The sequence below is a fragment of the Chiloscyllium punctatum genome, chromosome 11, assembly GCF_047496795.1.
Source record: "Chiloscyllium punctatum isolate Juve2018m chromosome 11, sChiPun1.3, whole genome shotgun sequence".
Classification (NCBI taxonomy): domain Eukaryota; kingdom Metazoa; phylum Chordata; class Chondrichthyes; order Orectolobiformes; family Hemiscylliidae; genus Chiloscyllium; species Chiloscyllium punctatum.
In genome coordinates, this window is record NC_092749.1 from 85,419,294 (window position 1) to 85,442,776 (window position 23,483).

Below are 23,483 nucleotides of genomic sequence, written 5' to 3' on the forward strand. Positions count from 1 at the left end.
GTTAAGAAGGCACTTAACATGTTTGTCTTCATTGCTCAGATGTTAAACTATATGAATTGGGATGTTATGTAGTGAGGCCTCTTCTGGAGTACAGCGACAAGTTCTGGTTTCCCTGTTACAGGAAGGATATAATTAACCTGGAGTGGGTTCAGAAACATTTATCAGGATGTTGCCAGGAATGGAAGATTCGAGTTATAGGGAGAGGCTGAATTAACTGGGTCCTTTTTCACTGGAGTGTAAGAGGTTGAGGGGTGACCTTAGAGGTTTATAAAATCAAGAGGGGTATAGATAAGGTGAATAGCAAAGGTGTTTTTGCTATGTTTGGGGAATTCAAATTGAGGCCATATTTTTTAAGCGAGAGGAGAAATATTTTTGAAAAAGGCATAAGGGGTAACTTTTTTTTTTAAACAGACTGGTTTGTGTGTGGAATGAACTTCCAGAGGAAGTGGTGGATGCAGGTAGAGTTAACAACTTTTTAAAGACGTTTAGATAAGTACACAAATAAATGTTAAGAGGGATATGGGCAAAGCACAAATCAGTGGGATAGGTTAACTTGGGATTATGGTTGGCATGGACTGGTTGGATCGAAGGGTCTGTTACCATGCTGCATGACTCTGACTAATTGTCCAATTCATATTGCAGTAGGGTTAATAATTGGACAAATGTGGGCTGTCCAGTCTTGGAAGAAATTGAATAAAAGTTGAATTTCTACTTTAATGAGTAAAAGGTAAAGCTGTCATAGTCCTACCAGACCATAAGACTGCCTCTTATTCGAGGGAGAGATGACTGATAGTTTAATCTGAAGGTCACCGTGACTTAGGTGAGGAGAGAGGTTGAGAAAGCAAATCCTTCATGGTAACCTTAGCTGGTGTGGGAATTAAACCCCCAGTGACTGTGCATTGCAAACTAGCTGTCCAGCCAACTGAGCTAACCGACCCCAGAATTAATTAATAACGACGTTGTGAAACACTATTTCTACCTAAGCTATGATATAAGGCAAGTTTCACGTGTTCAAACTGAAATAAATGTCTTTGGTGTATGACCAACATGAGGATTGAGTTTAAAAACAGAAAATGCTGCAGAAATGAGCAAGTCTGGCAGCATCTGTGGAAGGAGAGAGAGTTGAAGTTTGAGTCCAGTATTACTCCTCTTCAGAACTGGCTGGGCTTCCTTTTAGAATATTAAAATAGGTATAGAAATTGTAAAATCAGTTTCAAAATAAAAATAAATAGCATTTTGAATAGATAAACTTCAGGTTAAATTCAGAAATCTTTCATCTACAACTATCTCAAAACCTTTCAAAATTTTCCAGAAGACCTTTTCATAATTCAAGAGTTCTCCGGTGGAACTGGTTAGGTTAAAAGTATTATGAAGGTATATTTTGGACTTTGGTTTTGCCACATTTGAAATGCTGTGTACAGTTCTGGTTGCCACATTACCAAAACGATGTGGATGCTTTGGAGAGGATGCAGAGGGGGTTCACCAGGATGTTGCCTTATATGCAAGGCAGTAGCTAGGAAGAGGGGTTGATTAGATTAGGATTGTTTTCACTAGAAATACAGAGGTTGAGGGGGGACTTGATTGAGGTCTACAAAATCATGAGAGGTATAGACAGGGTGGATAGCAAGAACATTTTTCCCAGAGTGGGGGACTCAATTACTAGGGGTCACGAGTTCAAGGTGAAAGGGGAAAAGTTTGAGAGGTATGTGTGAAAGATTCTTTACGCAAAAGATGGGTAGTGCTTGTAATGCATTGCCAGCAGAGATGGTCGACGCGGGCACAATAGTGCCATTTAAGATGTATCTAGACCGATACATGAATGAGCAGAGATCAAAGGAGTACAGATCCTTAGAAAATAGGCCACAGGTTTAGATAGAGTATCTGGATTGTCGCAGGCTTAGAGGGCCAGAGGGCCTGTTCCTATGCAGTAATTTTCTTTGTTCTTATATTACAGGCACTGCAAAACCTGTGAACTGGCCAAAGCCAGTGTATGAACTGGATCCAACTGATAAGGACAACAATGGATTCATCAATGAAGATTTCATTGTGTGGATGCGTACTGCAGCTTTACCCACCTTTCGCAAGCTGTACAGGCTTATTGAGAAAAAGGATGTGTTGACTCCTACATTGCAACAGGGAAATTATACATTGCAAATTACATACAGTATCCTTTTTACTAAAAGTGCTACAAACTAAGCATGCTGCCCGTTTATCATTTTAATTTGCCTTTTGAAGTCTTAATGAAGTACTGTGCTTGAAGTACTGATTCGTGTTTGTTCAGAAAGCAGTCTTGTACATGAGCTTATTTTCTTGCTACAATCAAATGTTTGCAGCTATCAGCCAACTAATACCTGCTATCCTTTTTTATAAACTGCATATTGGCTCATTTGCGTACCTATCTTTTCACTTTTCTAATTGCATTATGCTGTAAATGGGAATGAAATGAATATAGATGTTGCATCAACAAGTATCAGTACAAAGACCTGCCAATACTTTAGCAGTAAAACTGTATTAGTTAGGTATCTAGAGGAAAGGCAGTTCAGATTTAATTGATCATAAGAGATAAAATGTGAATTTATTCTGCTTAAAGTTACAGTTGGTTTTGCGTTTCATACTTGAAGATATGTCTCTGCTTGTACAGTGACATAATCTCAACTATGAAATCAGCAACAGATCAATTTTGTAAATTACTGTACCAATTATCCTATTTACACATTTGGATTGTGGAAAGAAGGAAGCATTACAGTTTGCATGCAATTTTCTCTAATGGCATCAGGAAATTTTTCATTCTGTGACAAGATAACAAACATGGCTTATCTTTTCATTTTATTAGGTCTGTTTTGAGCTGTCAAGTAAATGCTCTCAAATTTTAAAAAAAGTTAATTTATGGGATGTGCGCATTGCTGACTGGGCCAAATCTATTGCTCATCCCAAACTGCCCTTGAGAAAATGGTGGTCAGGCTCCTCCTTGAACCACTGCAGTCCATTTGCTGTAGATAGACTAACAATGAACTGATTTCCTGCATTTTGATCCAGCAACACCGAAGAAATAGCAATTCTATTTCTCAGTCAGTATGGTGAGTGGCCTGGAGGGAACCATGCAGGTGGTGGTGTTTTCATATATCTGCTTTCTTTGTCCGTCTAAGTGAAAGTGACAGGTGCTGTCTTAAGATCTATGATAAATTGCTATAGTGCACCTTATGGAAGGTACATACTGTTGATAATGTATATCGTTGATGGAAGGAGTGAATGTTGGATGATATAGTGCCAATCAAGTGAGCTGTTCTGTTCTGGAAGGTGTCAAATTGCTTGTGCTGTAGAAACAACATTTGTCCAGACAAGTAATGAATGTTCCATCTAATATTTGAAATTCTTCCTTTATGTCAGCTATTATAATTGCACAGCATTTTCTGGAGTGGTATAAAAAGATTAGATTGACAAAGAAGTTGTAAAAGATTTGTTTTGAGCTAATGAAGGCTTTGCTCACCCCAACTGAAGTGTTACAAAAAAATATATCTACTACCTGGACTCGCATATAACACAACTCATGTATAAAAGTGAAAATGGTCAAGAGAATGTTACCCTTTATTGTGTAAGATTACAGTATTGAGAAAAGTGCAAAGAGAGTGTGCAATGTACAAAGTATGATTACAATTTATAAATGGTGTAACATGCCAAATTTCCTCGTCAGGACATCTAGAATGTGAAATCCAATTCTAATTTTAAATGAAAGTTAAAATTGTTCACTTACTTCCTCCAGTAGGTGGAAATTAATCTATAATTGAATAAATAGTATAATCTATTTTGAAAAATGGACTGTGCCATGAAATAATGTATGAACACTCAAAATGCTACTTCATTAAATGTTATCTGGTTTGATCCCAGGTCTGAGCTGAATTAGCTGATTTGTTGGACTTTTGCAGTTGACTGAGACAGGATGCCCCCTTCTAATCTCTGTGATCGTTGCTGGGAAGTACCTCATGAGCCAGTATAGGATTGGTTCAGATTTGATGCTTTCCAGAGTCAAATAGTGAAGTTTAGGCACTTCCTCACAGAGAACACCAGCCTGATGATGATACAACCCCATATTTCATCATAGCTGAGCAGTTCAATATGTGCTGTCAGCGTACGAATGTGAAGTGACAGATGCTCAAAATTAACTTTTGGTCTCATTGGGATTTAATGTGTTCTATAGTAACTGAACAAAAGGCGGATTAAATAAGCATTCTTGAAAATTAATCTAGTAAATAAACCAATGATTAAGATGTGTAAGATTTAATTTAAGTTTAGTACTAGTCTTCCTATACTATACTGTTCAGATTATCCAGTGCGCAGCTTTGATGGGCGAAAAAGAATGATCTTGAGCACTATTTCTTGGATGGGAGGAAAGAATCCATTCCTTGGGATTGCGTACATCACTGTTGGTTCTATCTGCTTCTTTCTGGGAGTCGTACTACTGATCATCCACCACAAATATGGAAGCCGCAACACAAGCGCTGACATTCCTAATTAGTAGTGTATTTGCAACAGAATAACTGCATGTGCATCCATCTAAAGTTCTGATATATGATGAAGCTTTAGGAAGATCTTAGAAAGCAATTCCAGTTATTGTATATGAAGTGAGATTTGGCTGTGTCTTTGGTGCATTGTCAGTATCTGATTGATGTCTGCGAAAATATGCTGAAAACATTTTGATTTGCAGGTGAAGCAGTATAGTGCAAAATTGCTTGATCACGTTTTTAAACAATCGATATTGATGGCTATAAATTCTAAAATCTGTGCATATAGATGTTAATATTCTTGGACCTATTCTAGAAATTGCTTTTAATATTTCTTAAGCAATGCTAAAAATTAATTGCACTTTTGTTCTTACTTACCAACCAGAAATTCAGTGGAATGTGGAAGTTCAGATAAGGACTGATTGAAATGTACGTGTCATTTTCTGTACATATGGTGATTATTTCCCCTTAGCGTTAACAAACTGCAACTAACTCTAGTGATTGTTAGCTAAGACACAACACTAGTCAAATGCATGTATAATTGTCGATATGTCTTATTTTCAGTTCCTGTAGATGATTGTTTTGCCTCTTCTGTGAAAACGGAAAATTGAAATTATTCTGCTTACTGTTTTCAACCAATGCCACCAATAAATAAGTAGTTAATTGGCAGCTGAAATTGGAGGAGAGAAATGAAATCAGTATAATATTTCAACACAACGTATTACAGATCACAATCTTTTATGCTATAAAGTATCTTCAAATAATGGTGATTTCCCAAAACCTTATACCCAATATTCTTGTCACTATCATTTCTAGAACAACCTGGCTGCAGTTGGTGTAACTAAAAGCTATTTTAGCAGGGTAAACAAAAACCTTCTGTTGCAACGAGAGTAAATGTGAGCTGGTAACCAATGGAGATCATACTGAGTATTTGCAACTCTCTCATGATTTATGTTGTCAATCATCTCTTGTTTTTGAGGTCATTAGCTCCTTTACTACAAGTTGTTGAGGGAATTAGTGTGTGTTTCCTTTATGGGAGGCGAAGTGGGAGTAATATGATCGGGTTAGGAGGTGTGCGGGGATGGGAGGGAGCTGGATTTTGACAAGAGTGCAAATTTTATCAGTTGTAATTTATTGGAATGTAAGTGATATTATTGGTATGAAAATAAAGGTCTGGCTGTAAATGGCTCAATGTTGCTATGTCTTGTGCTGGAGAAATTATTCTTGCGCAGATTTGGGAAAGGGGAGTTTTGTTTTTCTTCTTGAAAAAATAAGCAAACAATTTCCTGTTCCAGTTCCACTCTTTGTTGTGAAATTCTGCTCAATAGATTGAAACATGAAAGTATTTTCTTTTGGGGCTGAGGAATGAATATTTACGAACGCACAGACCACAGCATAAATCAGCCATGCAACAGAGTTAAAAGTATTGTCCTAGCTACTGTTGGAAAAAATTCTTGTTAATGAATGTAATTAAAGTTTATTTATCACACTTTTGAAAATTTGTATTTTTTTAAATAATTACTTGATTAAGTTGTTTCTAAAGATTGTTGGAACTTGCTTTAGTCAGTTATTAATTGGATTAAAGATCTTTTCAGATGAAACATACATTTAGTCTTTTGACAGACTCTCTCTGAAAGCTCCTTGTTGTTTTATGTGGCTGGTCTCTGGAGTTAGGAAATTGTGGATTACAGATATTTGAATTAAAATTTGTTTAGTCTGCACTGCAATACAACAGAGTTCATTGACTGACTTTCGTTGTTAAAGGAATCCTTTTATAAATTAATCAGTTTGTTGAACTCTATGTTCATACCTGTCCAACATAATTTGACCTTTCTTTAAAGCAGTTGGAAACTCTCAATCCAAAAATCGGATACTATCCAACACCCTTTTTAGGCATGGAAAATACTTGCATGCAAGTATCCATCTCTAGGTGCGACAAATGATGCTTATATCAAATATTTTGTGTTTCAATAAAGTGCAACTGCACTTACTGGCCTTGCATTTGTGCTGATAGATCAATAAAGTCATAGTTCAAAATTACGCCTCTTTTTGTGTCTCACTATATCATAAAAATATTGCTGAATTTTTTTTAAAGGAATGTGCACAAGTACATGGTTATGGGTTATTTGAAATCCTGTGCTATGACTTGAAGTACAACTCTTCCAAGGACTTTGTTTTATAAGTTAAGGTATACACGCTCCAAACTAAATCCTGAGTCAATGTTGAGTTGCTGATCTCAACTTGGATAATTCTATGAAGGTCTGAATTGGATCCAGAACCTTTGGATTGGGGAAGATTTGGCATGTTTCACAGTAGATTGTAACAGTGCAATAAAAATACAGTACTGCAGATGCTGTCGGTAGATGACAATTACTTCAAGAAACTAATCAAATTTGCCACACATTACCTAGCCAATGCAGATTAACTATGAATTATCCATATACTGTGTATGCTGCAGCTAGCCAATTAATAAACTGATGGTGAAATGCCTGGACATATCAGGATTCAACTGTATTTCTGATCATGCTATGGATTGTGCGTTAGACAACGTTAATAAGGTCTATTTTTCCGCAACTATGTATGCAGTAAGAAGAGACATTATACCTCAGCTGGCTGAGAATTAATACTCCATTATGGAACAGCTGAGTGCACTGTCTGGTTAAATGCCATTTCTTGTATTGATAAGCATGTTTGTACCTGAAAATGGCTTCATATTTAGGCATTGTGTCTTTTGCTTAAAGTTAAATTGAATTTTGGAATCTAATCTCAATCTATTAAAAGCCATATCCATTGATTCTAAACAATATAAAATTGAGAACAGGCTTGTCAAATTTTTCATTTCAGTGGCTGGGTGAGGAAATGAAGTAGAAAGAATTGAAATAAAATGTGAGAAAGATGGAGAATGCTTGAATATTCCCAATGTATTGCAGGGAAGGGTAAGTAGTGGTACATAAGCAGAATCAAAATCGTCCTTCAGAATGTGAGAGAGATTGAGTTTGGATGACCCAGACTGTGATGATATTCTGTTTAAAAGAAATTACTCCCTGATGAAGCATCTCCCAAATGGTTGTATAATTTGTTGATTCATTAATTTAATTATTAACGGGGCGATAGGAATAGGGATGGTTTCCCAATCCTGATATTTTAACACCATCCTCTCTGGAAGGTTAAAATCACAAGCAATCAATGATTTTCTAGGTCTGGCAGTTCCTTGTTGTTTTTAAAAATGAGTTCCCTGGTATGACTAAAATGCTTAATGTAAAGAATGAGATTAAGATGTGGTTGGATTTTTGCAAATTAATAAAGAACAAATACACTGTGCGAAGTGCATAGTGGGTTAGCCACCTTCTGAAACACTTTGCAAAGTTTTCATCAGAATTACAGGGGGAGCTAGCCATTTGGATACAGAACTGGCTCAAAGGTGGAAGACAGAGGGTGGTGGTGGAGGGTTGTTTTTCAGACTGGAGGCCTGTGACCAGTGGAGTGCTACAAGGATCAGTGGTGGGTCCACTACTTTTCATCATTTATAGACAATAGGTGCAGGAGTAGGCCATTCTGCCCTTCGAGCCTGCACCACCATTCAATATGATCATGGCTGATCATCCTAAATCAGTATCCTGTTCCTGCCTTATCTCCATAACCCTTGATTCCACTATCCTTGAGAGCTCTATCCAACTCTTTCTTAAATTAATCCAAAGACTGGGCCTCCACTGCCCTCTGGCGCAGAGCATTCCACACAGCCACCATTCTCTGGGTGAAGAGGTTTCTCCTGATCTCTGTCCTAAATGGTATACCCTGTATTTTTAAGCCGTGTCCTCTGGTTCGGCACTCACCCATCAGCAGAAACATGTTTCCTGCCTCCAGAGTGTCCAATCCTTTAATAATCTTATATGTCTCAATCAGATCCCCTCTCAGTCTTCTAAACTTAAGGGTATACAAGCCCAGTCGCTCCAGTCTTTCAGCGTAAGGTAGTCCTGCCATTCCAGGAATTGACCTCGTGAACCTACGCTGCACTCCTTCAATAGCCAGAATGTCTTTCCTCAAATTTGGAGACCAGACCTGCACACAGTACTCCAGGTGTGGTCTCACCAGTGCCCTGTATAGCTGCAGAAGAACCTCTTTGCTTCTATACTCAATCCCTCTTGTTATGAAGGCCAGCATGCTATTAGTCGTATTCACTACCTGCTTTACCTGAATGCTTACCTTCATTGACTGGTGTACAAGAACACCCAGATCTCTTTGTACTGCCCCTTTACCTAAATTGATTCCATTTATGTAGTAATCTGCCTTCCTGTTCTTGCCACCAAAGTGGATAACCATACATTTGTCCACATTAAACTGCATCTGCCATTCATCTGACCACTCACCTAACCTGTCCAGGTCACCCTGTAATCTCCTAACATCCTCCTCACATTTCACCCTGCCAACCAGCTTAGTATCATCAGCAAATTTGCTAACGTTATTACTAATACCATGTTCTATATCATTAATATATATTGTAAAAAGCTGTGGTCCCAGCACTGATCCCTGCGGTACCCCACTGCCATTCCGAAATGGAGCCATTTATCACTACTCTTTGTTTCCTGTCAGCCAACCAACTTTCAATCCAAATTAGTACTTTGCTCCCAATACCATGCGCCCTAATTTTGCTCACTAACCTCCTATGTCGGACTTTATCAAAGGCTTTCTGAAAGCTTTATATAAATGATTTGGATGTAAGCATAAGAAGTATAGTTAGTAAGTTAGCAGATGACACCAAAATTGGAGGTGGAGTGGACAATGAAGAAGGTTGACTCGGAGTACAACGGGATCTTGATCAGATGGGCCAATAGGCTGCGGAGTGGCAGATGGAGTTTCATTTAGATATATGTGAGGTGCTGCATTTTGGGAAAGCAAATCTTAGCAGGACTTATACACTTAATGGTAAGGTCCTAGGGAGTGTTGCTGAACAAAGACACCCTGGAGTGCAGGTTCATAGCTCCTTGAAAGTGGAGTTGCAGGTAGATAGGACAGTGAAGAAGGCATTTAGTATGCTTTCTTTTTTTGGTCAGAGTACTGAGTACAGGAGTTGGGAGGTCATGTTGTGGCTGTACAGGACATTGGTTAGGCCACTTGGAATATTGCATGCAGTTCTGGTCTCCTTCTTATCGGAAAGATATTGTGAAACTTGTAAGGGTTCAGAAAAGATTTACAAGGATGTTGCCAGGGTTGGAGGATTTGAGCTATAGGGAGAAGTTGAATAGGTTATGGCTATTTTCCCTGGAGCATCGGAAGCTGAGGGGTGATCTTATAGACGTTTATAAAATCATGGGCATGGACAAGATAAATAAGCAAAGTCTTTTCCCTGGGGTGGGGAAGTCCAGAACTAAAGTGTTTAGGGTGAGAGGGGAAATATACAAAAGAGATCTAAGGGGCAATTTTTCATGCAAAGGGTGGTGCGTATATGAAATGAGCTGTCAGAGGAAGTGGTACAGGCTGGTACAATTGCAACATTTAAAAGGCATTTGGATGGGTATATGAACAGGAAGGGTTTGGAGGGCTATGGGCCAGGTGCTGGCAGGTGGGATTAGATTGGGTTAGGATATCTGATTGGCATGGATGAGTTGGACTGAAAGGTCTGTTTCCATGCTGTACATCTTAATGATTATAATTCTGTCCTATTGGCCCTGTCTTTCTCTGGAACTTCATACTTGGCATTTCTAATACTTGTATTTTTCCTTTTCATTCCACCATTGTTAAAATGTTACGATTGTAGCTTTGAATGTTCAGAAAGTGTCTGCAATGTGTAAAGTGGACAAAATAGACAATAGGTGCAGGAATAGGCCATTTGGCCCTTCGAGCCAGCATCACCATCATTATGATCATGGCTGATCATTCACAATCAGTATCCTGTTCCTGCATCAAAACATCAACATTTCCATAGTATTCAAAAGCTGTGACCTCAGAATATCTGAGGGCGAATTTTGCAAGGCTATTCCTGGCAAAAAGCTGAGATCATTGGCAGTAAAGTGCAGAATCTTCCCCCTGTGTTAAGTCACATATATGATCAATCAGGCCAGCCTCTAGTGCATTTACAATTTCAATGTTGTTTAAGCTTTATAACCTTGTCACAGTTCTTTAATTATGTTACAGTCCTGAACAAATCACTATTGTGTCTGGATATTTTGTGATTCATTATTCTTGGCATAAGCTCAGTGAATGCCAGAAAGCAAAAGAGTGGATCAGCAGAGAAGGCTGAGGGGGACATGATCTGAAGTGTATAAAATTGAGGGGGCATGGACAGGGTGAATATAAAGCAGCTGTCCCCCTTAGTTAAAGGGTCAATAAAAGGGGAGCAACATTTTAAAGTGAAAGCAAGAGGTTTAGAGGAGATTTCAGGAAAATCTTTTGACTCAGAGAGTGGTTGGACTCTGAAATGTGCTGCCTGGGAGGGTACTTGAGGTGGAAAATATCACGACTTTTAAAAAGTACTTGTCATAAAATTCAAAGTGTAAGTGTAATACGGCAAGTATATTTTGGCAGTACAGACTTGATGGACCAGAGGACCTCCTCTGTGCTGTATGATTCTATGACTATAAATCCTAAGTGCAACTGAAGAAATGGATATGTAACAATGTTACTTTGCCTACTACCTTATTTATTAACTCTGAGAAAAATCAACATAGTTTGGAAACACCAGTCACTCAGAAATGTTTGAGTGCACCAAAGAAACTAATTTTGATTTGTTCCTTGACAGTAGAAATGTAGAGGATGCAATTTGTATAAGTGAAATGTTATTTGTTTTAATCACTTATCCAACAGGTAAATATTTATATCTGTGATGTTTTCCAGTTGTCTTGCATGGTTAAACATTCACGGACGAGTTCAACTGAAGGGTCTGTTTCCGTGCTACATGCCGTGACAATGTTCTATAATCCAGATAATTCTGAAATCTAGAAATGTTTTGGTCACAATCCTACCACTGTCTTAGAGGTTACAGTGTATTACACTATGTAACTAATACTATTCCTGTACAGAAGTTCCAGTTAATGAACAAAGCATGCATTTCACCCTCATGCATACTTTCTCACTCCTACATTGTAGTTGAAGCCACTTTTTAAATTCTACATATTGTTTTCTATTTTTCCAGCTATTCCTATGGGCGTACTCTCTTATTCCTTCAAGATGTGGGAATTTTTATACTTGCCCATGTATTTGGATAAACTTTGTATCCATGAAAGAAAAAAATGTTTATATCACTGTAGGTACTGGTTCCATTATATTCCTGAAACGAATTCTTCTGGCCTTCAGAAAGCAACATAATTCCACATCTTGTCTTACGATTTTGTTGATAAATAATTAATAAAGTGAGTAATTGCAGGATCAAAATATTTTGCATTTATTGTTTAATTAGCTCTTTTCTGCGGTAAAGCTCTGCTTTTTATAATTCAAGTTTGTGCACCATTACGCCCATTGCAAGTCCAATGTTTGCTTTTCTGCACTTTTCAGGTAAAAAGGTCTGAAGAAAATTTTAAACAATTTAAAAGTATCTGAAAGAATGTTCTAAAAAAAAAGGTATCCACGATATTCTTTCTGGAACAGAAATATAGATTTGCAAATGTACAATCTGCCATATTGCTTCCTAGAGTGTTTGCATGTGGTATTCATTGATATAATTTAATTTAGTCATTTACCCTGACTAAATTAGTTATTTAAGTTATTAAACATTTTCTTAAAGCAAAATATTTTTAAAGGGTTTTGAAAAATGCTATTTATAAATACATTGAAACATATGACCTGGGACCAAGTTATAATTATCAATCAACACATCAAACAGAATCTTTTTAGTAAAAAAAATTAAGAGCTTTGTCTCCCCCCTCAAATTTGTTTTCAGACTATTATAACACAATGCAGCTAAAAAAAACTAACCTGAACACACGACTGTAATACTATTTCTTTATTACCATATATACAGCACTTAATGTCATGATAAATTATACATTTTTGTGCAACATTTCAATCACATACAGTAATCAAATTTGACACAATCCATTAATTTAAATTGAAAATAAGTTATAGATTAAACTCCCGGAAGAACTTTGTTTTCAAAATGAACTTAACATCTTCAAATTTGCAGAACTCAAAACTGCAACAAGAATTACTAAGAGATTTGCACAGCCTTGCTCTTTACATGGAAATGTTAAAGAAACTATAATGTGGGCGGCACGGTGGCACAGTGGTTAGCACTGCTACCTCACAGCGCCAGAGACCTGGGTTCAATTCCCGCCTCAGGGTGACTGACTGACTGTGTGGAGTTTGCACGTTCTCCCCATGTCTGCGTGGGTTTCCTCCGGGTGCTCCAGTTTCCTCCCACAGTCCAAAGATGTGCAGGTCAGGTGAATTGGCCATGCTAAATTGCCCGTAGTGTTAGGTAAGGGGTAGATGTAGGGGTATGGGTGAGCCCCGCTTCAGCGGGGCGGTGTGGACTTGTTGGGCCGAAGGGCCTGTTTCCACACTGTAAGTAATCTATAGAGGCAAAATTTCTTGAGGTTTTTGATGCAGTTATTGAGTCATAGAGTGTTAGATAAAATGAAGTTAAAAATCACAAAACACCAGCTTATATTCCAGCAGGTTTATTTGGAAGCACTAGCTTTCGGAGCACTTGTCCTTCCTCAGGTAGTTGTGGAGTATAAGATCATATAACACAGAATTTGCAAAGTTAAAAATCACACAACACCAGGTTATAGCACTAGCTTTCATAGCACTGCTCCTTTATTAGGTGGTTGTGGAGTATAAACTCAAAATCTGCATGAATCCATGTACGATTTTGTAAATTTTTTTTTAGATTAGAATCAGTCTGAACATTGGGGCCGGACAGCCTCAGACAGGGCACCTCACACCTTCAATGCCTTATCTGGGGCAACATGTTAAAGTTCACTTGAGAAAATAACTTTGAGAAAGTTCTGGTATATGCACATGAAAGAACTGAAACCAACATGCGCGTTCTAAAAGATGAGAGACTGAACAAACAGTTTAGGTCTTTTTCAGTTATATCAGACTGTAAACTTCTGCTATATGCCCGCGTACGCCCAACCGTCGCCGACAGCGCTACTCGCGCGCTCCGTTTAACAGACAGTTAGCGCTCCATTCGCGCCTTACATTTCGTCAAACCGCCTCAAACGTCAACAACATCCTTTTATTTAACACGCACGCGCCAACGATTATTTAGAAAATATTGCGGCCGACTCTGCCCGTATTCTAAAGAAAACTTGACATTGTCAAAATGCCGCTGTGAATGGAGCACTAGCGAAGCTTGGACGGTTGTCTTGGTAAAATGTCGGCAGAGGAAGACACGGAGCTGCGGGACTTACTGGTGCAAACCCTGGAGAATAGCGGCGTCCTCAACAAGATCAAGGTAATGCACCATCACCCTAGGCCGCAGGTCGTCGCCGCCGCCGCCGCCATTTGTTGTAGGGGCCACTGGTTTGTAGAGGCTTGAGGTGCCAGCAAGGTTTGTGTCACCTGATAACGAGTTTGTTTATGGATGAACTTGGAGGCGTCCCTTTGGGGTTTTAGCTCATGTCGACAGCTCTTCAGCAACAAGCATGTTGAGGTTTATCATCATTTCAGGTCTTGACACCTTCACTCTTATTATCAAGATAAATGCCACTTTTTACCCAGTTGCTATCAGTTTTGAGGAATTTAAAACAGATGAGGTGACATATTTTCTCAAAGAGGGTCATCGGCCTTTAAAATTCTCTTCCTACAAGACGCTGGAAGACGAGCCTGAATATTTTGAGACAAAAGTATAGATTTTGAGCAAGTTATGGGTTGAAAAACTATCGGAATTTTGGCAGGAATGTAGCTTTCACATGACAGCCAGTTATGATTTTAATAAATGGTGGAGTAGACTCAATTTTCGCAATGATGCTCTTTGAAGAATTTTTCTGTGTGCGAATTAGCTGCCGAGTTTTCTACATCACAACAGTGGCTACATTTAAAAAGTACTTGACTATTTGTAAACACTTTAGAATGTCCTGAGGTTTTGAAATATGTAATATAAACATAAATCTGGCTTCCTTATGTGATGTCAAATGCTAAGGATAGTTTTTGTGTGAATACTGTACTTTGATCAGTCTTTTTATCAATTTCCACTCCACAACATTTGTATATGCTTGTTATAGCTATTGTGGTAAGCACGTTAATTGAGTCTGAGCTCATTAGTGATTTTCATTGTACTGACATAGTAAATTATTCAGTTATTATAGATAAGTTGTGCTCATAATGGTCCTGAATGCACACATCACCTCAAAGTAGATGCAGGTACAGTTACAACTTAAAACATATTTGGGCAGGAATAAACATGAATAGGGAAGGTTTAGAGTGATATGGGCCAGATATAGACAAATGGGACTAGTTTAGTTTGGGGAAACTTGGTCAGCACAGATCGGTTGGACTGAAGTTCTGTCCTTGTGAATCTCCATGACTCTGTGAATGGTCATTGGACCCAAAATGCCTACTTTCTCTCTATAAATGGTGACAGACCTGCTGAGTTTCTCTAGCAATTTCTGTTTCTGAGACCTTACCCCTTGTCCTATTATTTTTCACAGCTGCTTTGTCGAACTCAATACATTTACTCTACACTTCCCCTGCACACCAAGTTCTCATTGCACCCATTAAGAGAAATCAAATGTGTAAACTCTTACAAGGAAGTGAATTGAACCCAAAAGTGGAAGAAATTCCCTGATTTTAGTGTGCTAAACCTGTTTTAAGCTTTTAGCATACTTAGCTTCACTTCTTTTAAAGCAATCATCTTTCTAACTCATCCATATGGCTTGAAACTTAGACTATGTATGGATGCTCCCCAAGACTCTTGCGAAGTACAATTAACACTTTTTGAGATGGATTTGCTGCATCAGGTGGGAGAACAGGCATGCTCACAAAAGTATTGTTGAAGCAGCTAATAGCCCAAGCCACTGCCATACAAAACCAAGTCAGCTGGGCTGGCATATGCTTAAGGGTGCCTGAGTTCCATCTACCAAAGCTAATCTTCTCTCAGCTGTAGCAAAGCACTCATGCCAGAGGGCAAAGGAAATGTTTCAACGACTCCCTTAAGATTTGTTTCCTTCAAGAAATGCAAAACAGATATCAAGGCATAGGAGACCATTGTTCAACTTCGAGGAAACTCCTGTACGAAGGGACACAATTCTTTGAGCACACCTGTTGGCTTAGACCAAGTACAGAAAGGGAACCAGAGAAAGGAACACCAATGTTTTCAAGGCCAAGGACCATTTCTGCTTGGTGGGAACCCCTGCCAATTATGTGGTGAGAGATGTGGATCTAAGATTGAGCTTATCGGTTACACAAAGACCAACAGAATCCATGATCAGTGACATGGAATTTTATAGGTGGACAAGCATACTTGTTAGCAAGTGATTGCTGGGAACGATATATGCTCTGTATGGAGGAAGTGGTAGATTGTCTCAAGTATTGTTTTGCAAATGATGCTATATCAGTGATTTGGTCTGTCTGCTAACTGGGATAGAAAATCACTATGAAAGCATGAGTAGTGAATTTATCTCTTAGTGTCACCATCATAATATCTGGCATTCTTCTTTGATGATAAAGCATGGCGCTGGAAAAGGCACAGCAGGTCGGGCAGCATCCAAGGAGCAAGAGAATTGACATTTCAGGCAGGACTCTTCAGAGGGAAAAAGGGATTGAAAGATAAATGGGGAGAGGCTAGGGGAAAGGTAGGCAAGAGGTGGGAGATGATAGTGATAGATCAGTGGGAAGAGTGGAGTGGATAGGTGGGAAGTAAGATGGATAGGTAGGTCAGGTCAAGAGGGTGGATCTGAGTCAGAGGGTTGGGTCTGGAATGGGATGGGGAGAGGAGAGATTTGGAAATTAGTGAATACAGTGTTCACGCTGTGTGGCTGTAAGCTCCGAGGCAGAAAGTGTTCCTCCTACCGTTTGTGGGTGGCCTTTTGTAGGTGGTGGAGGAGGCCCAGAATGGATATGTGCTTATTTGGGGAGGGGGTGGGGGGGGGGGGCAGTGAAGTAGATGGCCATGGGAAGGTGGGGTTAGTTCATGCATATGGACCAGAGATATTCCCTGAGCCATTCTATGAGTTTGCATTTAGTCTGTCCAATGTAGAGAGCACATCGAGAGCACCGGACTAGTGTAAATGAGGTTGGAGGATGTACAAGTAAATCTCTGCTGATTTGAAATTATCCTTGGGGGCCAAAGACTGGGATGAAGGGGGAGGTTTGGTAGCAAGTTTTGCACCTCTTATGATGGTAGGGGAAGGTGCTAGGAGTGGAGAAAGGATTAGTGGTGAGTGTGGACCTAAGAGGAAGTCGAGGAGGGAATGGTCCCTATAGAATGCAGATAGGGAGGGAAATATATTTTCGGTGGTAGAGTCTGACTAGGTGGTGAAAGTCGCGGAGGATCAGGGGATTCTGTCTTTGTCTTTGGGGTCGGGGGGTTGGGGCTTGAGGTCAGAAGTGTGGGAAATGGAGGAGATGTGATTGAGAGCACCATTGATCACTGGGGAGAGAATATTATGGCCCTTGAAGTAGGCGGACATCTGGGATGTCCTGGAGTAGAAATTGTTCAACCTGAGAGCAGATACAGTGGTGGAGGAATTGGGAGTAGGGCATTGCATTTTTACAGAAGGGGGCGGTGAGAGGAGGTGTAGTCAAGAGAGCTGTGGCAATAGTGGGTTTGGAGGAGATGTTAGTGTGTTATCAGTCACCGGAGATGGAAACAGAGGGATCCAGGAAGGGGAGGGAGCTGTCGGAGATGAACCAAGTAAATTTGAGGTCTGGGTGGCAGTTGTTAGTGTGATGAATAAATGTTCAAGCTCCATGCGGGACCGTGTGGCAGTGCCAATATAGTCATCACTGTAGTGGCAGAAAAAGTGGAAGAGGGATTGCTCCACATATCTTATAAAGAGGCAGGCGTAGCTGGGACCCATGTGGGTACCTACAGCTACCCATCTGGTTTGTATGAAGTGGGAGGATTGAAAGGAGACATTGAGGGTAAGGACTGGTTCTGCCAATTGAATGAGGGTATCGGTGGAGGGGGCCTGGGTAGGTTGATGGAAGAGGAAGAAATTGAAGACTTTTAGGCCTTCCTTATGGGGAATGCAGGTATAGAGGGACTCTAGGTCCATGATGAGGTTTTGGGGGCTGGGGAATTGGAAGTCATGAGGAGGTGGAAAGCATGGGTGGTGTATCGAACGTACGTAGGGAGTTCCTGGACCAAGGGAGACAGGATGGAGTAAAGATAAGCCGAGATAAGTTCAGGTGGGGCAGGAGCAAGCGGAGACAATTGGTCGACTGGGGCAGTTGGTTTCGTGGATTTTTGGGCAAGAGATAGAACTGGGCGGTGCGGTTTGGGGGACTGAGATTGGAGGCTGAGGGTGGGAGATCACCTGAGGTGATGAGATTGTGGATGGTCATGGAGATGATAGTTTGGTGAGTTGGAGTCTGCCTTCAGTGGTGTTGAGGACAGTGCGTCATACTACCATCTTGTCAGCATTCTTCTTTTACTTAAGGAACAACAATAAATGATATTATAAACAGAAAATATTGTGTACACTTTTTTGTAGCAAGCAACATCGGTGGAGGGGAAAAAAAGTTAATGTTTTAGGTCAATGACCTTGCCTCAGAACTGATCTTTGAAAAACCATTTAGTGCAGGAGCAGGCCATTTGGCTGCTCAAAAGTTACTATGACATTTGGTAAGATTGACTTGATTGTGGCCTTATTTCCACTTTCCTGCATGCGCCTAATATGCTTCAACACATTGGTTAACCAAGGATATAATTCAAACATTGGAATTAGGAGTGTAATGTGGTTGAGAAAGGAGATCTGGCTGTGAAAAGTAAACTCTGCTAGGTATCTAAGTGATCACGAGAAGAGATACAAAACAATAAAGGTGGTAAAAGAATTAAATGCAAGTCTCCTTTGAGAGAACTGCAAGATAGGAATTCCTGGAAGAAAAGTGTCTCTATTTTAAACACTGATTCATTTTCGTTTTTTCTATTTCATCCTTCTAGTATCTGTATTAAATGTCGATGTCCACGTTTGACATTCATACGCTGGTGATAGGGTGTAAGCAGAAACCTGATCCTATTATGATGCCACATTAAATATGATAGATATAAGAGGGTGATTAGAATTTAGTCAAAGTGGTGAATTTTAAGAAGAATGAAAGTCTGGATGAATGGGTTCAAAGAGGGGATCTTAAATTTGGGCCCTTGAAAGCATTATCATTGGTAGGATAAGAAGAGGGAAAGTTGCTCTAAAGATCAGTCAATGAAACAAAACTTTACAAAGAGTTATAGAGTCATAGAGATGTACAGCACGAAAATAGACCCTTTGGTCCAACCCCGCCCATGCCGACCAGATATCCCAACCCTCTGTAGACCCATGTCCCTCCAAACCCTTCCTATACCCATCCGGTTGCCTTTTCAATGTTACAATTGTACTAGCCTCCACCACTTCCTCTGGCAACTCGTTCCATACACGTACCACCCTCTGTGTGAAAAGGTTGCCCCTTTGGTCTCCTTTATATCTTTCCCCTCTCACCCTAAAACTATGCCGTCTAGATCTGGACTCTCCCACCTCAGGGAAAAGACCTTGTCTATTTATCCTATCCATGCCCCTCATGATTTATTAAACCCCTAAAAGGTCATCCCTTGGCCTTCGATGGTCCAGGGAAAGCAGCCCCAACCTATTCAACCTCTTCCTATAGCTCAAATCCTCTAGGCCTGGCAACATCCTTGTAAATCGTTTTTGAACCTTTTCAAGTTTATAGGGCTAGAGGGTGTTAAGAGAGAGACGGGAAATCTATGAATGCGTTTAAACTATTGTAGTTCTGTTCCTCCAGGCTCCTTAAGTATGTAGGAGATGGGGTGTTCTGTTGCCGCTGTACACGACATTGGTTAGTCTACTTTTGCAATACTGTATTCAGTTCTGGTATCCCTGCTACAAAGATGTTGTGAATCTTTTCTAAACCCTTTCAAGTTTCACAAGGATGTTGCCAGGGTTGGAAGGTTTGAGCTATAGGGAGAGACTGAATAGGCTGGAACTGTTTTCCCTGGAGAGTGTGAGTTGACCTTAGGCATGTATAAAATCAAGCGGGGAATAGATAAGGTAAATAGTCAAGGTCTTTCCCCAGGATAGGGGAGTCCAAAACTAGAGTGCTTAAGTTTGAGCGGAGAGGGGAAAGATTTAAAAGGGACCTAAGGAGCAACGTTTTCAAGCATAGAGTTGTGCGTGTATGGAATGAGCTGCCAGAGGAGCTGGTGGAGGCCGGTACGATTACAACATTTAAAAAGCAGCTGGATGGGTACATGAATAGGAAGGGTTTAAAAGGATATCGGCCAAATGCTGGCAAGTGGAACTAGATTAATTTAGGATATCTGGTCGGTGCAGATACGTTCGACCGAATGGTCTGTTTTCACCTGTACAACTCTATGACCCGTAATGGGTCAGATTAACCATGTCAGTCATCTGCCACACTTTGGAAGTCCCCTCGCTTCCTGGGGACTAAATTATCAGAATGTACAGTATGGCAGAGGTTCAAAAGCGCATGGACTTTAATTTTTTCACCATGGAGATATCGCAATTGCACAAAGCCCCATATGTCTCTTTCTCTTTAACTGCCAATTCAAGAGGAAGAATAGAAATTGTGAGAAAACAACTATCCTGATCACTGAATGCAGTTCTCTTGTATCCCATTAACCCATGGCTCCATCAGTTTAATGTTGAGAGCTATAAAAATATCTGCTTGCAACTGACATATGATAGGCATTGATCTTGGGAATATGTTCTTGAGTAATTTTTTTTACTCAATCTGTTCAAATGTGTTGTAATGTGGATGTGAAACAAGTGAGACTTGAACACCAGGTTAATCACTCAACGGTGTGATACTATCACTGTACCACAAGAGCCCTCTCAATATATTCTTGTATCCAACTGTCAGGTAAGGTCTGCAGAAATTATGCTCTGAATTCCAGACTTTGTTCACCAACTAAGCATTGAAATTGTACCTGTTCGAAAATGCATGCAGAGCAATTTAACATCCTAATCAAATTTAATCTTGCTAGTCCTTGGTTATTTTGTCCAGTGCATAAATGGGAAATATATGTGCTCCCTGACTGTTCTGCTAGGATGCTGTAAGATAATGTTTACTATTTGTTTCAAATCTCTCTTATGGAGTAAGTATCGGTATGCATCCAAGTAGGCTTATGGTGACATCATAGTGGCTTTGTCGTCATATTAATAACCCAGAGACGTAGGTAATATTCTGGAGATCTGGATTAAAATCCCATCAAAGCAGAATAAATGTAAAAGTTGGGAATTAAATGTCAAATGATGACCAGGAAAACCATTGTCATTAAAAAACCACTGGTTTACTAATGATCTTTTTGGGGAAGGAAATCTATCCTTCTTACTTGGTCTGTACTACATGCAGCTCCATGGTTGACTCTGAAATACTCATTAGCTGTACCTAACCAATTTTTTAAAATCTCAAAATGGGATTGAAACCAGCCAGAACACCTGGCAATGACCTAGGGACTAGAAACAAACAAACAGCAAATCCTATCAATTCTGCAAATTCCTGTTTACTAACATCTGGAAGCCATGCTAAAATTGGGAAAGCTGTGACAAAGATTAGTTGAGCAGCAGTGTGATATTGTCTGTAAGGTATAATTTATGAGTATGACTTTGTCCTAGAGAACAGACCCAGCAGTTGTGGCAGCACAGAGGTACACAGTCAGGAAGAAGTTGCCCTGACTGTTCTAGCGCTGACTCTAGACACTATAAGGTCTCATGGCATCGGGGCAAACATGGGCATGAAAATCCTCTGACTGATGACTACACATATTGACCCCATCCCCCTCTTGATTGATGAATCAGTATTCCTCCATGTTGAACACCACATGATGGAAGCACCAAGTGTGGCGGTAGTGCAGTATATATGATATTGTTCAATGTGAATTTGATTATTATCATTCCTGTCCTGTTTTAAAAAAAAATACTAATGTTCAAAGTTTGTGAGAAGATTTGTAGCGCAGGTGCTTGTTGTTGTGGTTCTGTTCGCCGAGCTGGGAATTTGTGTTGCAGACATTTCAACCCCTGTCTAGGTGACATCCTCAGTGCTTGGGAGCCTCCTGTGAAGCGCTTCTGTGATGTTCCCTCCAGCATTTATAGTGGTTTGTCTCTGCCGCTTCCGGTTGTCAATTCCAGCTGTCCGCTGCAGTGGCCGGTATATTGGGTCCAGGTCGATGTGTTTACTGATAGAATCTGTGGATGAGTGCCATGCCTCTAGGAATTCCCTGGCTGTTCTCTGTTTGGCTTGTCCTATAATAATAATCGTGTTGTCCCAGTTGAACTCATGTTGCTTGTCATCTGCGTGTGTGGCTACTAAGGATAGCTGGTCGTGTCATTTTGTGGCTAGTTGGTGTTCATGAATACGGATCGTTAGCTGTCTTCCTGTTTGTCCTATGTAGTGTTTTGTGCAGTCCTTGCATGGGATTTTGTACACTACGTTGGTTTTGCCCATGCTGGGTATCGGGCCCTTTGCCCTGGTGAGTTGTTGTCTGAGAGTGGCTGTTGGTTTGTGTGCTGTTATGAGTCCTAGTGGTCGTAGTGGTCTGGCTGTCAATTCAGAAATGTTCTTGATGTATGGTAACGTGGCTAGTCCTTTGGGTTGTGACATGTCCTCATTCCGTTGTCTTTCCCTTAGGCATCTATTGATGAAATTGCGGGGGTATCTGTTTTTGGCGAATACATTGTAGAGGTGTTCTTCCTCTTTTTGCAGGTCTGGTGTGCTGCAGTGTGTTGTGGTCCTTTTGAACAGTGTCTTGATGCAACTTCTTTTATGTGTGTTGGGGTGGTTGCTTTCGTAGTGCAGGACTTGGTCTGTGTGTGTGTGTGGTTTTCCTGTATACCTTTTGTGGTGAATTCTCTGTCCGGTGTTCTCTGTATCATCACGTCTAGGAATGGGAGTTGGTTATCCTTTTCTTCCTCTCTAGTGAATCTGATTCCTGTGAGTGTGGCGTTGATCCGGTGTGTGTTTTCTATTTCTGTGTTTTTAATGATTACAAAAGATGTCATTTACATATCTGACCCAGAGTTTGGGTTGAATTTGCAGTAAGACTGTTTGTTCTAATCTTTGTATTACAGCTTCTGCTATGAGTCCAGAGATGGGTGAGCCCACGGGTGTGCCGTTGATTTGTTCATATATTTGGTTGTTGAATGTGAAGTGTGTTGTGAGGCACAAGTCCAGTAGTTTAAGTATGCCGTCTTTGTTGATAGGCTCACCGTCTTGTTGTCTGTTCTGTATGTCCAGCAGGTTGGCTATTGTTTCTCTGGCTAGGGTTTTGTCTATAGAGGTGAACAGTGCCATTCATGAGACCATAGTTTCTTCCTTGTCTATATGTATATTTCTGATGTCCAAGAATTCCTGTGTTGACACTGTTCAAAAGGGCCACAACACACTGCAGCACACCAGTACTGCAAAAAGAGGAAGAAGAACACCTCTACAATGTATTCGCCAAAAACGGATACCCCCGCAATTTCGTCAACAGATGCCTAAGGGAAAGACAACGGAATGAGGACATGCCACAACCCAAAGGACTAGCCACGTTACCATACATCAAGAACATTTCTGAACTGACAGCCAGACCACTACGACCACTAGGACTCATAACAGCACACAAACCAACAGCCACTCTCAGACAACAACTCACCAGGGCAAAGGGCCCGATACCCAGCATGGGCAAAACCAACGTAATGTACAAAATCCCATGCAAGGACTGCACAAAACACTACATAGGACAAACAGGAAGACAGCTAACGATCCGTATCCATGAACGCCAACTAACCACGAAACGACACGACCAGCTATCCTTAGTAGCCACACACGCAGATGACAAGCAACATGAGTTCAACTGGGACAACACGATTATTATAGGACAAGCCAAAC

General features: G+C 40.3%; 2 protein-coding genes across 7 annotated transcripts in view; both read left to right on the forward strand.

The window, feature by feature from the left end:
- The window catches only part of LOC140483154 (cell cycle control protein 50A-like), a 35,608-nt gene extending 29,620 nt beyond the window's left edge, over positions 1–5,988 (forward strand). Inside the window, exons 6-7 of the mRNA XM_072581169.1 lie at positions 1,955–2,164; positions 4,320–5,988. Coding sequence (XP_072437270.1) covers positions 1,955–2,164; positions 4,320–4,513 — 404 coding nt within the window. The 3' untranslated portion in view covers positions 4,514–5,988. The remainder of the gene's footprint in view (positions 1–1,954; positions 2,165–4,319) is intronic.
- Positions 5,989–13,615: 7,627 nt separating this feature from the next.
- The window catches only part of cep43 (centrosomal protein 43), a 113,750-nt gene continuing 103,882 nt past the window's right edge, over positions 13,616–23,483 (forward strand). For 2 of the 6 annotated variants that reach the window (XM_072581170.1, XM_072581171.1), the window contains exon 1: positions 13,619–13,893. In XM_072581170.1, coding sequence (XP_072437271.1) covers positions 13,813–13,893 — 81 coding nt within the window. In that variant the 5' untranslated portion in view covers positions 13,619–13,812. Of the gene's footprint in view, positions 13,894–23,483 lie in introns of all 6 variants that reach the window. The other 4 variants (XM_072581172.1, XM_072581173.1, XM_072581175.1 and 1 more) reach the window with 3 other exon arrangements.